The sequence below is a fragment of the Ictidomys tridecemlineatus genome, chromosome 8 (assembly GCF_052094955.1).
Source record: "Ictidomys tridecemlineatus isolate mIctTri1 chromosome 8, mIctTri1.hap1, whole genome shotgun sequence".
Classification (NCBI taxonomy): Eukaryota; Metazoa; Chordata; class Mammalia; order Rodentia; family Sciuridae; genus Ictidomys; species Ictidomys tridecemlineatus.
Window position 1 is genome coordinate 50,978,585 of NC_135484.1, and position 18,138 is coordinate 50,996,722.

General features: G+C 38.6%; 1 protein-coding gene and 1 pseudogene across 1 annotated transcript in view; both read left to right on the forward strand.

Moving 5' to 3' along the window:
• Positions 1-7,766: 7,766 nt before the first annotated feature.
• On the forward strand, positions 7,767-9,358 carry LOC144365861 (FUN14 domain-containing protein 2-like; annotated as a pseudogene).
• A 4,111-nt stretch (positions 9,359-13,469) lies between these two features.
• Positions 13,470-18,138, forward strand: part of LOC144366096 (heat shock factor protein 2-like) — a 224,716-nt gene continuing 220,047 nt past the window's right edge. Inside the window, exon 1 of the mRNA XM_078019455.1 lies at positions 13,470-13,729. Within this exon, the coding sequence (XP_077875581.1) occupies positions 13,538-13,729 (192 nt within the window). The 5' untranslated portion in view covers positions 13,470-13,537. The remainder of the gene's footprint in view (positions 13,730-18,138) is intronic.

Sequence of the window (18,138 nt, forward strand, 5' to 3'; positions counted from 1 at the left end):
GGGTGCTTATGCCAAGTGAAGGACTACTGGAATTTCTGGAATTAGACCTTAACATGAAGGATTCCTTGCAGCTGGCAACCCTTAAACCTCTAAGAGTGAAAGTGCAGTTTGACCAAATGGACAGCTGGAATGTCAGATGACAGTGACTTATAATTTAGCTTCATTAAGTTCAAACTAATCAAAGTGTAATTTCTAGAAGAGGAGAAAAATGAATTTAATTGTCATGTGTTCCGTTTCTGTAACTTGCTTTGTTTTCACCTCTAGAGGTAACCTCAGCTCTCAAAAAAAATAATTTCTCAGCCGGGCACAGTGGCTCTGGTCTATGTTCCCAGCCATACTGGAGGCTGAGGCAGGAAGATTGCATATTGGCGATCAGCCTAAGCAATTTAGCAAGGTCCTAAGCAATTTAGAGCATCCCTAGGTTCAATCCTTAGTATGAAAAATAAACAAATTCTCATCAGCTGGAAATACAAGGGATTTGCAAACTAAAAAAATAAAAAATAAATAAAAAAGATGAGGTCAAACTTTACTGAGAAAATTCAAACTAACAACTACAAAGTGGGACTTCAACCATTTCCCATGTCTCCTGGGTGGTGCAGGGAGCCCAAAGGTCTTGTTTTTATTAACTTTCCCAAAATGCCTGCCCTTGCTCCTTGGACATCTGAGGTTTCTTGTCCTAGGGTTCATCCTTCAGTCCATAAGTATTTGTTGATCCTTGTGTTAGTGTGTTAGCTTTCACTCCTACTATCTCAATTTTCACAATACTCTGAATTTCGATTTAGCTTCATTCATAGATAGAAGATTAAGGCATACTGGTCAAAAATTTTAATTTGTGCTAAACTGATTTGGCAATCTGATCCTCGGAGTCATATTATGCTAAGATATGAACAGATGTATATTAGAGCACCACAAAAATCAACTATTTTCTCTGCTTTAGACACTCACATGTACCTTATCTGTCTTGTGCATTCCTAACTAGTCTTTACTTAAGAAATCAGTACTCTATCTCCCTCATGATCACTGTTGGTTGTTTTTTTGTTGTTGTTGTTTTGAGCCATAAGCATTGCCTAGCAGGTTGTCCTATTTTGCCCTTTGTCATGGATGTGTGTGTTTAATTGTTGAAAATGAGAATGTACAGACATTCTTAGCAGAACACTTAGCACATAAATTGTGCTTAGTTAATTGTGGTAATCATTGTCAGGATGATTGTTCATCTGTCTTTTGATCTTTTTAAGCTTAGCCACACAGTCTGGTTTTTTTTCACATTCCTAGCAGTACAAAGTCTGGTAGTGGCTCAAAAAAAATCTGTTAAACTAATTATTTTTAAAAGTTTTAAGAGCCCAAGTCCCTTCTTTACTTCATTACCCCCACTCACCACCTTGGATTCTTTTAAAGTTTTATCTTTAAAATTTCAATTTAAAAAAGGAAATTATTAAAATTCATTTTTGCTTCTAGATTCACACACAAATGATTTCCACGTTTCGATCAGAGAAAATAGATCTTTACTCAGTTAAGATGAGGAATTCTCATAGAAGCCATCTCTGATGCTACTTTAAAAGAGGGTGGTCTTTCAAGAGACTTTTTTCAGCATGCTATTAGCTTTATATTGCTGTGTAAAATTATGCTACAAATTTAGCCTCTAAAAAATTACATTGATTTATTATTTAGCAGTCATGCAAGCAAGTGACCTGAGGATGTGTCAAATGGCATGAATCTTTGTACCATAGGAGACTCATGGGTCTTGATGTATCAATACCAGCAGCAATACCGACAGCATGAACTCAACAGAAAAGGAGATTACAAAAGGAAAAGTTGTTGGACCTCTAAAATTCTATTAGCAGGAAGTGAGCTAAAAGTTAGGACACAAGAGCCCAGAGGAGAGCTAAGAACCACAGAGCACTTTTCCCAGGCTTTGAAACCTAAGGAGTCTGCAGCTGGATTCAAAATTTCTTTGAATCAATGACTCCTTTTTACTTTCCACTTTCCCCTATTTTGAAACATAATGTCACAGTTATTATCCTGTTCTCTCCCACCATTATATGATAACAGCAGATGAATGTTTATTTAGTATCATAGATCCACAGAGTACGATTATGAACATAAAATTCATCCTAACTGATTTAGATTATACATGAGATTTTTGAATTTTGAGCTGATGCCATAATGTAATGAAAATTTGGAGGGTATTGAATAAATATATTTTATATATGAAATAGATATGAATTTTTTAGGGGCTAGAGTGGCCGGTAGTAAATAGCATAATGGTCCCTTGAAGATGTCTTGACCCCCAAACATGTGAATATGATATTTACCTCTCCTGTGATTATGTAATATTATATATTGGGCCGAAGACAGGGAGACCATCTGGTTTAGCCTAATGTAATCATATAAGCCCCAATCTAATCTCAAAGGGAGAGAACTTTTTTTATACCTGTTGGTAATAGAGGAAGTCAGAAGAAGGATTCAATATGTCATATAAGAGGAAGTGAGAGGAAAGGGGGAAAAAACAAGAGAGAGAAATGAATTACAGTAGATGGGGTAGAGAGAGAAGATGGGAGTGAGGGGAGGGGAGAGGAGGGGGGATAGTAGAGGATAGGAAGGGCAGCAGAATACAACAGACACCAGTATGGCAGTATGTAAAAAAGTGGATGTGGAACCGATGTGAATCTGCAATCTGTATACAGGGTAAAAATGGGAGTTCATAATCTGCTTGAATCAAATGTATGAAATATGATATGTCAAGAGCTTTGTAATGTTTTGAACAACTAATAATAAAAAAATATGTCAGCGATGACATTGAAGGCAGTGGGGGCATGAACCAAGGCATTCAGGTGACATCTAGGAGCTGAGGAAAACCTTCAGCAAACAGTCAGGAAGCAAACAGAGACCTCAGCCCTGCAACCACAAGGAACTGAATTGTTAGTAACCTGAATAAGACTAAAAGTGAATTACTCCTAGACTATCCAGATAGAAATCCAGGCTACTCATCTCTTAATTTCTTAATTTCAGTCTTTTGACTAGGTATAGTAGGCAGCTGAGCTCACTTGGACTATTTACTTGTATGACTATGAAATAACCAATCAATGTAGTTTTAAGAGGCTAAATTTGTGGCATAATTTTACACAGCAATATAAAACTAACAGCATGCTGAAAAAAAGTCTCTTGAAAGACCACCCTCTTTTAAAGTAGCATCAGAGATGTTCTCTATAAGAATTCTTCATCTTAACTGATTAAAGATATATTTTCTTTGATCACAGCATGTGGGAATCATTTGTGTGTGAATCCAGAAACAAAAAATGAATTTTAATTATTCCTTTTTAAATTGAAATTTTAAAGATAAAACCAAGAATTCAAAGGGGGTTAATGGGGTTAATGAAGTAAAGAAAGGACTTGGGCTCTTAAAACTTTCAGGGTTTTTTTTGTTTGTTTGTTTTGGATTTTTTTTTTTTTTTGAGCAGCTACCAGACTCTGTACTGCTAGGAATGTGAAAATGGACCAGACTCTGTAGCTAAACTTAAAAAGATTAAAAGACAGATGAACAATAATCCTAACAATTATGACCACAATTAATTTAGTACAGTTTATGGACTAAGTGTTCTTCTGCTAAGAATTTCTGTACATTCTAATTTTCAACAATTAAACACAGACATCCGTGATAAAGGGCACAATAGAACAACCTGCTAGGCAATGCTTATGTCTCAAAAAAAAAAAAAACAAAAAAAACAAAAAAAAAACAGTGCTTTTACGGGAGATGAAGTACTGATTTCTTAAGACTAGGGACACACAAGACATGTAAGGTAAAAGTGAGCATTTAAAGTAAAGAAAATAGTGTATGTTAAGATTTTTTTCTACTTTCAAATTTATTTTTATTTTATACAAAAAAACTTAAAAAGTGTACATATTAGTGTGATAGTATTTAATATTTCACCATGTGTACAATGTGCAATGTTCAATTCAGGTTAAACATGTCTACCTCCTCAAACATTTATCATTTCTTTATGGTGAAAACTTTCAAAATCCTTTCTTCTAGCTTTTTGAAATGTGTAGGATACTATTATCATCTATAGTCACCGCACTGTGCAGTGGCACACCACAACTAACTGCACCTATGTAGCTGTAACTTAGTACCCATTTTTTAATCTTTCTCTATCCCTCTCTCCCCTGTTTCTTCTCCCCAGCCTCTGGTAACCACCATTCTATTCTCAACTTCTCTGAGATAAACTTCTTTTAAATTCTTCCTATGAGTGAGATCATGTCATTTCTTTCTGTGTCTGCCTAATTTTATTTCCCATTATGATTTCCAGTTCCATCCATATTGTGTTAAATGACAGAATTTCATGCATCTGTATAGTTGAATAGTACTTCATTGTAGGACATGGCTATCTGCTTCCAGGTCTTGGGGCCACACCTGTGGCTGGGTGGGCTCCTGGTGATCAGCCAGGAGGCGGTGCTGTGGGCGGTGACAGAGGAAGCGAACCACCTCCAGGATAGGTCCAGGACTCTTCCACCCTGGTGAACAGCTCCTGCCTTCCCTTACAGACTATGGGATGGGTGTACACGTGAACTTGCTCCACCCCTCTGACCTTTATTCTGATTGACTCCTGTGCAGTATATAAGGTGTGTACTTCCTCATTAAAGGAAATCCTTCTTTGACTGTTCTCCCTGGAGTGTTTGATTGTCCTCCAGCGAGGGAGGGCTGGGTGAGGGCAGCCAGTGGACTTTTACCTCTCTTGGATCGTCCTGGTCGGATTGTGCTTTCCCCACTTCTCCCGCCAGTCAGGAGGACGGAGGTGGGAGGGGTGGGGGTGGGGGGGGTGGGGGGAGCTAAAAACCTCAACACTTCATGGTATCCATGAATCACACTTTCTTTATCCATTCTTCAGTTGTGATGGATACATTGGTTGTTTTCATTTCTTGGCTGTTGTGAATCATATTGCAGTGATCATGGGATCACAGATGTCTCTTTGACATTTACTCATTTCCTTTGGATACACATCCAAGAGTGGGATTGCTAGATCATATCATAGTTTTATTTTGAATTTTTTGAGGAACTTCCACATTGTTTTCCATAATGGTTGTACAAATTTAAATTCCCACCAACAGAGTGCACATCCTCACCAGCATTGTTATCTTTAGACATTTTGATAGCAGCATTTTTTTTTTTTTTTTACTGTGGTCATGATGATTCTTCATTGTGGCATGAAGCAATGAAGGAAAGTGATCCTGAGAGATGAAAAACAAATGAGATCAGCTGTACTATTGCCCAACTCTAGCCTGGAGAGAGATTTCTGGCCATGGCCCAGGGAAGAAAAAAGAGCCATATTGCAGAAAGACAGGTGAATTTCCCAGGAATCACTGGTAGCTGGAGTTTGCAAAGCAGAGTAGTAGAGAGAATGGAACTTCACACAGAGAGTTCTCCAGAGCTCTGCAGAGTTTTCCTCCACTCTCCAAACAAGCATTCATTATCATAGGATATCTAAAGTGCTACCTATGGCTAGAGAAAGAACCATCAGAAAGAAACAAGGAATATTATTAGAGTTTACAAAGAGACTGAGACAGTTACTGTTCCCCTAGCCAGGGTGCGAAACCTCATGGTTCATGGGTTACTGAGGAGACTACTCAGAAGAGTTCTGCCCAAATAGTGGGGCAAAATAAATCCTAGGAAAGGCTGTTCTGGTTCTATCTAACAAATTTTACATAGAAGATATAAAGGTATTAGTATGTTTCCAAGTAACTTATCAGTTGTCCAGAAGAAAAGTTCAAGAATATTTATAAGAAAACAAAAATGTCCAAAACCTACAAGGTTAAATTCCTGATGTCCGACAATCAACAACAACAACAACAACAAAAAAAAAAAAATCACAAAGCATGCAAAGGAACAATACAATCAATAGTAAAGAAAATATCAATTAAAACTGTTAGACAGTCATTAGACATGAGCAGTGGATCAGGAGTTTATGAAAATTATACAGAGCCAATAAATTGATCAACAGCTCTGCTTCAATGGCATTGCAAGATCTAAAAAGTATAGCTATTTGGGACCTTTGCCTGACCTCAGCCATATAAACTATTCTTCTTATATCAGGAGGAAAATAGATAAATTCAGGGGAAGACAAAGATGTTTGCTCAGGAGGACCTAATTATTAAGACATCTTAAGAAAAGCCCTACACAAACAACACAGACTAGAGATTCTCAGATGTATTAATAAGGGTTCTCTAGAGGAACAGAACCAATGGGGGGATATTTGTGTATATATATATATATATATATATATATACATATGTACGTATATAAATATATATATAAAACAACATAAGGGGGTTTATTTATTAGATTGGCTTACACAACCAGAAGCTGCATAGTTTCATAATGACCATCTGCAGGCTGGACAGCAGGAAGAACCAGTAGCTGCTCAGGATAAGAAACTGAGCCTCAAAACAAGAGACATCAATGATGCAGCCCCAGTCCAGAACTGAAGGCCTGGAAACTCCCTGGAGAGTCACTGGTCAAGAGTCTACTTTGGAAGCAAGAAGGATCTGGAGATAAATGATCTCAGGTGATCACAGCAGCAATTGAAAAATCCACTCAAGAACTGAATTTTTACTTGCTGCTGCTTCCTTGTTCTTCCAGCTTTCATTCCATATATGCCCCCAACTTATTGGACTATGCAGCCCACAATCAGTGTGATCTCTGTGTCAGTCTGCTGCCCCATATGGCAATCTTTCTAGAAACACCCACATTAACACACTCAGAAGCCTCTAAATCTTGGACATCTCTTAATCCAATGAAGTTGACAAATCAGATTGACCATCATGCCTAAGAAAGCATGATGATTAAGACTGGAGATCACTGACCATAAATTCTGAAAAACCAGTTTCAATTAGGACCTGTCAGCAATGAGCCAGAATGCAGCACCATCCACTGCCTTCACTAGAGGCCAAACCAATGGAGTCTAGGAAATCTTGGATTCTAAACATCTAAAATTCTAAGATAACCTTTTTCTCTTTATAAATTAGCAGCTTCTGGCATTTCATTATAGTGATAAAACACTAAATAACACAGTAGATTGCTAAGCAAAGAATATTACCAACAATTCAAAGATTCATTTCACAATGATAAAGGGATAAATTCATTAAGATAATATGATAATTGTAAGTTTTTTATGTATCTCATCCATGAGTATATGAAATTACATAGAGCAAAAACTGAAAGAACTATAAAAGAAATAGAAAAATTCACAATTATGTTTTGAGATTTCAGCCTTGAAATCTGTCTTGATAGAATGAACATACAGAAAATCAGTAAAGAGCCAAGAATGTAATCACCTGTCAAACAGTAAAGTGCCTCTAATCCCAGCTCCTCAGAAAACTGCTCCAAGAGGATCACAATTTCAAGAACAGCCTGATAACTTAGTAACACCCTCTATCAAAACAAAAACTTTAAAAAGGGATGAGGATGCAGCAAGGTAGTAGAGTGGCAGGGGGCTTGCCTAGCATTTGTGAGGCCCTGAGTTCAATCCTTAGCACCATATAAAATAAACAAAATAAAGTCATTCTGTCCATCTACAACAACAAAAAAAAAACTTTTTAAAAAAAGGAATCAATAAATGGGATGGAATAAAACTAAAAAGCTTCTTCACAGCAAAAGAAACAAGCAAGAACGTGAAGAGAGAGCCTACAGAATTGGGAGAAAATCTTTGTGACCTGCACCTCAGATACAGCTTCAATATAAAGAACTCACAAGCTCTTCCGCTGCCGCCCTGGGAATGGAAACATCTGCCCCACATGCCGGAAGCTTGCTATCCACACCAGCGCGGTACTCCTCGTCCTGCCGCGCCAATCCTCTGCTAGTGGCCTCGCGAGAAGTGCTCGCCCAAATGGCTGCGTCCAGTCAAGACAGGTCTCCCTAACTTGATGAAGCTGTCCTTGAACTTCCAATCTGCCTACCTCACTCTCCCAAATTGCTGGAATTACAGGTAGCTTTGAGGGAAATTTTGAGTCGCTGGACCTTGCAGAATTTGCTAAAAAGCAACCATGGTGGCGCAAACTGTTTGGGCAGGAATCTGGGCCTTCCGCTGAAAAGTATAGCGTGGCAACCCAGCTGTTAATTGGAGGTGTCACTGGATGGTGCACTGGTTTCATCTTCCAGAAGGTTGGAAAATTGGCTGCAACAGCTGTGGGAGGCGGATTTTTCTCCTTCAGCTTGCAAACCATACTGGGTATATTAAAGTTGATTGGCAGCGAGTAGAAAAGGACATGAAAAAAGCCAAAGAACAGCTAAAGATTCGTAAGAGCAACCAAATACCAACTGAGGTCAAGAGTAAAGCTGAAGAGGTTGTGTCATTTGTGAAAAAGAATGTTCTACTGACTGGAGGATTTTTTGGAGGCTTTTTGCTTGGCATGGCATCCTAAGGAGGACAACTTCACTTCCATTGTTCTGATTTTTTTCTAATCAGCAGCCTCTACACTCCATCATAGGACATCAAGTCTCTCCTGTTCTCCCATGCCTTCCTCCCTGTTGTGTCAAACCTGAATTGGCTTCTGTAGGCATCTGTTGGTACAAGTTAATACAGGCCCTGCCTGCTGTGAGCTTGATGGTGATGGAAGAGACATTAGACATTAGCTCTCCTCCCAGTGTACTCCCCACCTGGTCAATCTGTAGGTCAGCAAAAATGTCCTTTCCCTTATAAAATACTTACCAGAATACATTGCAAGATCATTTGCCATGAATGGGTCCTCAAAGGTTGTCCCACACTTGATTTGGAAAAGAAGCAGATAGTTAACTTATGTGCAGCATGGGAAGGAACTGAATACATTTGCCTTTAAGCATGAAAGATTTTGGTATCTTGGTGTGTATTTTATTTCTAGTTGGTTTTAGATTACAGAAAGAGAAGCTATTTAAACCTGTTATAATTATTCTGACAAAAAATGGCAGTCTAAGAACGATAAATGACAGAAATCTGAATATGAAATGAACTTATGCTAAAGGGTATATGCTGTACTGAAGGTATTGTATTTGGTAGGAAGATCTCATAGGGAAACCAGCTGTTAGAAATACATTGTTGGGTGGTCAGAGAAATCATTTAAGAACATTAAGATACTACTCAGGAATGTTTTCCACCGTATCAGATAATGTATTTCATGGCTATTTCCAAAGATTTGATTTATGGTAAAATGAATGATTTAGCTAGGAGAAGGAAGAAGCTCTTGGATTTTTATTTCATAGAAAAGGCTTTGTGCTTTGAAATGTGAAGTATTATTCCTGTGTCACAGCATTAGGGGTAGCCATAGATCCTCGTTGTCAATTCTAATTCTTTATCCAGTTTGTATGAAATGCAGCATTTAATCCAGAATTTTATTTTATTTATTTATTTTTTGTTGATTTTTTAAAAATAAATGACAGTGGAATGCAAAAAAAAAAAAAAAAAAAAGAACTCACAAAAACTTAACACCAAAAAAAAAATCAATAAATGGGCTAAGATACTTCATAGAAGAAGAAATATGATTGGTCAACAAATATATGAAAAAATGTTCAACATCTCTAGTAATAAGAAAAATGCAAATTAAAACTACACTAAGATTTCATCTCACTCCAGTCAGAATAGCAATTATCAAGAATACAAGCAACAATAAATGTTGCCCAGGATGCAGGGGGGAAAGAGGTGGCTTCTTAATGAAGAGTTTTTGCAAATATAGAACTTATTGCAAAAGTAATTGGAGAACAACTCCTTAGGGTTATGATAGCTACATTAAGTTGGTAAAGAAAATAAAAATCTGCATAGCTTGGAGGGCACATAGTGTGCATCATCACAAGGAATAATTCCTAGAATTATTAGGTGAGTTTCAGAGTGCCCTGGAAGCACACACCAAAGGTGGGGCATATGAAAACAGAGCCAGGAAAAAGCACAAATCTGTGTTAGATGTTGGTCTGATGGGAGAATATCTCCTGGGTGGGATTATCAAAGAGTTTAACTTGAACAATATTTATATAAGAAGTAGCTGTTTTGATGAGTCTAGATGATAACACTATCAGCATCTACAAAAATCTGGAGGAAAAATCTGGATTATTCAACAAAAATAATCTTGAGGGAAAATGCAATTACATGAAACGGTGTCAGAGAATGAAAGGAAACAATTTTATGATGGAGTTTAAAATTCAACAGGGCCTCTCTGAAGGTGGAATACAAGAAAGGGAAATAAAATTAGAGACAAATACCCTACAGGTGCAGAAGAAGATATGGAAGAAAATATTGTTACTCAAGACCTGGAACATTTGAAAACTGAGCATAAGAAATAATGTTTTAAAAAGACAAGTATAACGTTTCAATGTGCAGGCCCCTAAGGGGCAGAGCTTTCAGAATGATCAAACGTAATTTCGCCCCAGAGCACCCAAATGCTTTGATTAAGAGGATAAAAATCCAAAGGTCAGGGACAAGGGCACCTTCAGAAGGGTGTTATTGCTCAAGTATCAGGATTCCCAGTTTAGTCCAAAGTGGAGGTGTACACAGTTTTTAGTAAACACAAATATCCTGAACTTCACTCATTTCACACACAAATTCATTTTCACATATATTATTCTAATTAACAAAACTTTGATGCTGATTTAAAAAAGAAAGAAAGAAAGAAAGAATGCTTTCAGAGAGTAGGAATTTGTTACATCTTTCAAATGCTAACCAAATGCCTCTGGAGTGTGTATTCTTAATTAGAATATTTCAACCATTAACTATCCCTAGGGTGCAAATTACAATTAAGGGTCACACTACATCTTACTGTTTAAGTAGGAGTATTTTAGAGTAAATTATAGCAAATCTAACAATCACCACGTATAAGGGCTTTATAAAGCAAGAGTTCTGTCATTAATTAGCAAGTCTTTAATGTGTCCCAGGGAGTCCTAGATTCAGACTTTGATCTTAAAGGTCAGAAGTCATTCAGTTCTATCCTGGCCTTTTCAAGGAAAAGGAAGCTTGACTCAATGGATGATTAGCACTTATCTGTGTATTCACTGATTTATTCAACTAATACTTATTGAGTTTAATATATACAAAACACTGTGATAGCTTTGTAGGTGAATGAATGTAATTATGACAGTCTTTATATTAAAAGTATTTTCATAGTCCAGTATAAAAAGGCACATGCATTTCAATATGATGTAATAAGTGCTATAATAAAGATCACCAAGGAAGATTTCACCAAAGAGATGAGATCTGCTCGCAACTGACCTTGAACATTAAGGAGGAATTTAGGGTATAATGGGGAACCAGAAGGGCTCTCCAGGAGAGGCAACAGTGGTGGAAATATACAGGGGTGTGAAAGAATGTGACTTGTAAAATAACAGCAGTGAAGCAGTCAGGTGTGGCTCAGGCTAAGGTGTGAAGAGTGCTGGACCATGACTGGAATAGTAGGTAGTATCAGAACACTGAAGGTCTTTCATGCCATCTTAAAGGTTTAGACTTAGTTCTGGAAATTATGGGAAGTCACTGAATGACTTCAAAGAGAAGATAAGGTTTTCAGATTTGTGTTTTAGAAAGGTATCTGTAGGATTGTGGAGAAAAATGTCAGTTCGTTGAGTTTCACTCACATTTGATGTAAGAGGCACTAGATCTGGTAAATACCATTCCAAAATGGAGAAAAATCAACACATTGTCCAGAAAGGAATGTAGGTAGAAACCTCTGTGTAGTTCATCTTTGGCTTCAGTCTTCTTATCCTTGAAAATAATTATTATTCACTAAGTCTGGTTACACTGTTGATATCAGATTTTTGCATAATTGATTGGATCGGAATCTGAATCAGGTACTTTGAAGCTTCAATGATTGGATGGTTGTGGGGATTGAATAAGAGCTGTAAAGCCCTTGTCATATTTAAAAGCTAATCAAAAATCCTTTATTACTTGTATCCCTTCATACATCTGATTTTGTTTCGGCGAATAAGCCAGTGCTGAACACAAAGTCAGTATTCAATCAATATGTGCGCATTGGAAATTATGTACATTTAAAAAAATAGACTATTTTACATATACCTAGGTAGGAAACTAATTCTACAGTGAATTATCTTTATTTGCAAATCTTATTTTTTGCTGACTATTGTAAAAGCTAAAAGTTTAATTTTGCACAATTCTTCATACTTTCAAAGAATTTTTCAGCTATATTATTAGGGAAACTATAGGAAAATATATTCTTATCTCCAAGGAAGAAATGGGAAAAAACCTTTGTAGATACATTAAAGAATTCTTCCAAATGACACAGAACCAGTGTAATTTAACATACATTAAAGTGTCCCTGAAGCTGAACCCAAGCTCAGACTTACTTTTTCCTTGCCCAATAATTTTTTCCATATGCCAAACTATTTCGGGTAAATAAAAAATGTACCTACAGTGTACTTGAAGGAACAATTAATTTGACTAAAATAATATAAAGTATTAGACAATGAGCTGGGCCTGATGGCACAGGCCTGTAAACCTAGCAGCTCCAGAGGCTGAGGCAGGAGAATTAAAATTCTGCAATTTAGCGAGGCCCTTAGCAATTTAGGAAGACTCTACATCAAAATAATAATGATGATGATGATGATGATGATGATGATGATGATGATGGACTGGGGATGTGACTCAGTGGTTAAGTGCTCCTGGGTTTAATTCTGTTCCACCTCCTAAACTCCCCCTCACTCTCCTTACCCCCTCCCCAGAAAAGAATTAGGCTAATTCATTTTAGGCTGGGCACAGAGTAGGCACTGATGTTTGCATAATTATAAACAACATGTAACAGCATGCCTATTACAGTGCCTGGTTTACAGTAATCCGTATTTACAAAATAGTTATTGTTTAAATTCCTCTTTTCGATAAATATTTTAAAGGAGTCGCTTTCCCCTAATTAAAATTTAAGGATAAGGTTCATTATTTTAACAGTTTCTATTTGGGCCTAACACATCACATTGGAAAGCTGCCCTCTGCCTCACGTGATTTATCCCTTCCACTAGCCAGATGCAAATTACACTTTGCTTGCTAAACTTATAACTCAAAAGCCCCTGATGGCTTTTTGTAGCCCTTTCTGACACAGCCAGAGAATTCAATGCCCTTCCCAATAGAAACACTAAGGGCCTTCTCCTAAGCTGGAGGTCCGCTACAGCGAAACCTCCCTTAGAAAAGGCGAATGAGAAGGCAGCGTCCCCTTTCACTCCCGCCCATCACGCCGGCAGCATCCAATCACTTTTCTCTGTGGCGTGGCCGGGGCCTAGGACTGGCTCCCCGGAGGACCGGCGCGAGACCAGCGCGCATGGGCGGAGCACAGAGATTTGTCTGTCACGTGCGGTCCCCAGGCCTCCCAGCCTAGCTGAGCGCCCGGCGGGGCTGGCTGGGGGGGCGGGGCTGGCTGGGGGGCGGGGCTGGCTGGGGGGCGGGGCTGGCTGGGGGGCGGGGCTGGCTGGGGGGCGGGGCTGGCTGGGGGGCGGGGCTGGCTGGGGGGCGGGGCTGGCTGGGGGGCGGGGCCCGAGAGCTGCTGCGCCGGCGTGGTGGGCGTTCTCCGGAAGCAGTTGCTCCTGCCCCGAATGCCTCAGCCTGCTGCCGTCGCTGTTGCCTCCGCCAGCACCACCACCGCCGCTGCTGGGTTCGGGTGTAAAATTCGGAATTCCTGCGTCTGGTTAACAATGAAGCAGAGTTGGAACGTGCCGGCTTTCCTCAGCAAGCTGTGGACATTTGTGGAGGAAACCCACACCAACGAGTTCACCACCTGGAGCCAGGTATGGTCGGGGCACCGCGGTCTCCGAACCGCCTCCTCCCGCTCCCTCCTGCGGGGTTGTCCCTCGGGGCCTGCGGCTCCACGCTCCCTGCCAGGTGCGCGGCGGCCTTTGCGCGCAGCCTCTAGAGGACCCCTGGTGTTGTTCACGAGGGGAGCTGGGGCCCGGTCGCACCGCTCGCCGCAGGCCGCGGTGGGGGAGGGGCGGCCCGTAACGGTCGTCCGGGTAGCGTTCCGAAGCGGCCCCGCGCAGCCTAGGCAGACGAGGTACCTAGGGCGCGGGAGCCACGTTATTGCACACTCATCCTCCATCCGGCTCGGGTAGGGATCGGAACCCGGAGATCCAGGCCGGGCTCTTCGGCGCGGGGTTAGCTGGGGAAATCTGTACCCTAGCGACCTGACCACACGCACACACCCCTCGCTTTGCATCTGGGATCTTTTATGAGGAGAGCTGTCGGGGGAGTAGGCAGATGTTCAGACGCAGGCTATTGCTTATCAATGGCTTTTTCAAACATTAAATAGAAAATGGCAAAGTATTCTTTGGAGACGGGCCATTTGTGTAATCGGGTATTTTATAATTATGATAATGAAAGTGCTAATAGACCGTGTTCAGTAACTTGATGAGGAGCTAAGGATGAATTACTAAATTTCCCCAGTTGCCCGCAGAATGGTATATGGGTGCCTAGATTATTTGATCATGACTCTGCTTCCAAACAAGGATAACCCCACTCAAGCCTTTTATCCAGTCTGGTCTAAGTTTCTCTGTGCATAAGATGGATGGATGAATGGGTTGCCTCCATGACCCGAGACCCTTTCTAGTTCCAAACACAAAGATTCTAGACAGAATGATTATTAACATCGACACTACATTTACTTTAGTAGACACTTGGATTATTGGAATCAGTTTATGAGGTATTTTGGGTTTTTCTTAACTGTAGATGATCACTTAGTTGGGAATATTTTCATGTATGGAGTTTTTGAGAACAAGTCAAAACTACCAGCATAATGCCTGACACCTGTTACGTGCTAAATAAATGTTGTCTCCTTTCCCCTTTTCTTTCTGCTTGTTTCCTTTTTATTAATAGTTTTCAATTTTATTTTTAATAGTGTACCATATCAAGCATATGAGATTTTGACTATTCTTAGTGTCATTTATTCATTTTTAAACTTTCTAGTGTTTAATTTTCTTGTGTTGTCAACTGGATTTTTTTTTTAAACCCTCTGGGTGAAGCTGTGCATATTAAGCATTTGATGAATTCTGTACAGTTGTGCAAGGAAAGATGAAAATAAGAAAGCCAGCCACTAGGATGTACTTAAAATAAACAGATGTCTCATGCTTTTCATCAGTCAGAAGGATTAAAAGTTGACAAGGATGGATCAGCACAGACTGTTACTCATCTATGTATTCATGTTAGAAATTGGATGAGGTACTCTTTCTGCCTGAGCTGACTTTATCATACCTTTTTGACTTGGAAAGGCCTTATTTATACTACTTAGAAATGGTACCTACATATATTGGTAATTGGTTTTAATAAAAGGTTATTATTATGTTAGTGGCAAGTCCAATAATTTCTCATACGCCTAGTATATTAATAACATTCTTATTTTCTCTGCAGTATCAAATGCAGAGTTTCATACTCATCCACAAATACTTAATTTCATGAATTTTAAGGCAAAGAAATAAGACCGTCATTTTTTATTCCATTATTAAATTATTAAGTCAGCTTTTTTTTTTTTTCTTTCTGCACAGGGGATTGAATTCACAGGCATTTAATTACTAAGCCATATCCCCAGTTCTTTTTATTTTTTATTTTGAGACTGGGTCTCAAAAGTTGCTGAAGCTGGCTTTGAATTTGCAGCCCTCCTCCCTCAGCCTCCTGAGTCACTGGGATTACAGGCGTGGGACACTGTGCCCAGCTTAGTGTATATTTTAACTACTCATTTTTCTAATATACCAGTAGGAAAATGAAAATGAACTCAGGTCTGTATCTGTGCCAGAGTTACAATAAGTGTTTAGTGTTTGATGAATGAGTGAAATCCCTGTGCTAGTGGTAGAAATGATAAAGAACATTTGAAAAGAATTTTAGAGATCATCTAGTTTAACTCCATCTCACCCACCATAATTGAGGATTCTAGGCTTAGACAGGTTGGATTACTTAGCTATAGTTACACAGCTAGTCAAGATTGGAGATCAGCCTCTTAACTTAGATTTCTGATCCCCAAGGTCAATTTTCTAACAATAGATTTCTGAGCTCCACCAACTGTAGTAAAGTTAATATAGAGATTAGCACCATATTTAATTTTTATTTTATTTCTTTGGTACCGAGTATTGAACCCAGAAGCACTCAACTGCTGAACCACATCCCCAGTCCTATTTTGTATTTTATTTAGAGACAAGGTCTCACTGAGTTGCCTAGTGGCTCACTGTTGCTGAGGCTGGCTTTGAACTCAAGATCCTCCTGCCTCAGCCTCCTGAGCCGCTGGGATTACAGGTGTGCTCCACCATGCCTGGTTCCATGTTTAATTTTATACGAAAATGATGTCCATGGAGCTGGGGATGTGGCTCAAGTGGTAGCGCGCTCACCTGGCATGTGTGAGGCCCGGGTTCGATCCTTAGCACCACATACAAAGATGTTGTGTCCGCCGATAACTAAAAAATAAAGATTAAAATTCTCTCTCTCCCCTCTCTCTGTTTAAAAAAAAAATGATATCCTTCACAAGTTAGTGGATAAATCTGGATAAATGTTATCTAGTACTAACCTAGTAGCTTAGTGCACCTGCCTATCTTCAATCATGCTGTCACACATATTTTCTAAAAGCAGTGCTGACACTGAAAGGTAAAACTTTTAAACAGTGATGTTAGATGAAAAACCAAAATAAATTACCCGCATCTTTTAAAAGTTGCTATTTATAGTTGTTTCTGTTTTATTTATTTATTTTCCCATACTTGTGCTGCACTTCTGTTGAGGTAATTTAGCATTTATAGTATCTGATTGAAAATCGTATTAAGGCCTTTTAGAAGAAGCAGATGTTTTGGGAGCCAAGGAATCTTTTAGGCATTTTTCCCCCAGTGGCGGAAAATAATCTCTAACTTGAGTGTAAGGCAAGGACAGAAAACTCACCAGCTGCAGTTTGGAAAGTTTGGCTTAACAGTTCTAAAGACTTACGTAACTTTAGTTTTTCTTGAAATTTGACAAAATTAAGTGAAATAATCCTCTCTTCATTAAACAGAAATAATATTGTGAATGATCAAAATTATACTAAATTTGTTACTGACTCAAAATTTTTAATAAGTCTTTAGATCCAAGGTCTTTAAGAAAAACACACTATACATATTTCAGTTTTTCCTTTATTCTCTCCCCAAACAAAAAGTTGTCTTTTTTTTTTTAAACATTTCCCATAACTTCAAAATTTCATATAATAGTTCTTTGTTCAGGTAAACAATTTATTTCCACAGTCAAGAAAAGAGGTAGTATTTTCAGACAACCTAAAGCATGTTTTTAAATGTAATATATCCTAAAGAGAAGGGCACATGTTTAGCTAGGAAGAAACTGGGGAAACCTGATATTCAGAGACAAGAGGTTATAGAGGTTAAATGAAAGTTCTTGTCATTGATAGTGAAGAACAGCTTTTACTGCTATTGAATGTTGATAATTATTATAAAGTAGCATAAAAGAAGGAAATTACTATAAGGTCAGTGTTCTTACCTTTGTCTCTGTTTCTCAAATTGCTTGAGAAGGATGCACGATTTCACTAGAGACCTCATACCCATTTGTTCCACTTTTTGTGCCTTTTGGAAATTCTCTAGTATTCTCAAATCAGCACAGATGAATAAAGAAATAGGAGGTGGAGGGAACAAACCAGAAAACTGTAGTGTTTTCTAGCTGTTTTGAAGGAATTTGAATATCCCGGCAACCATTGCATTATTTTGATGTTCTAGAGTGAAACACAAACATGGCAAAGTAAGGGTAAAATCCAAGTTAGATGGGCCTGCAAAAAAGTTGGAAGACTCATTTGCAAATTATTTTTATTTGTATATGTAAAAGAGGAGTTAAAGACTTAAAAAATAATTGGTGAACATTGAGAAGTTACAGACTTGTTAAAGTTGCACATTTATATTCTGGAAATTGTTTTCAGTGATCCTAAAGTATTAGATTATTTGTAAGAACATTTTGAGCATTCTACACTAAGAGTGCCAAAAGTTTAATTTAGGCATTAGCAATGGCTACTGACTACTTTTGGAAAGTTTGCCAACATTTATGGGTAAGGATGGAGGAGAAGGTACCAATCTCTTGTCCCACTCAGTAATGGCTTTCTGACCCTTGTAAAATGTTTAGGGAGAAGGGAGAATTCACTGTTGAATTGCTTGAGCCTTATGGGTTTATGGCAATAAGGTTGAATTTTTGTACTCAA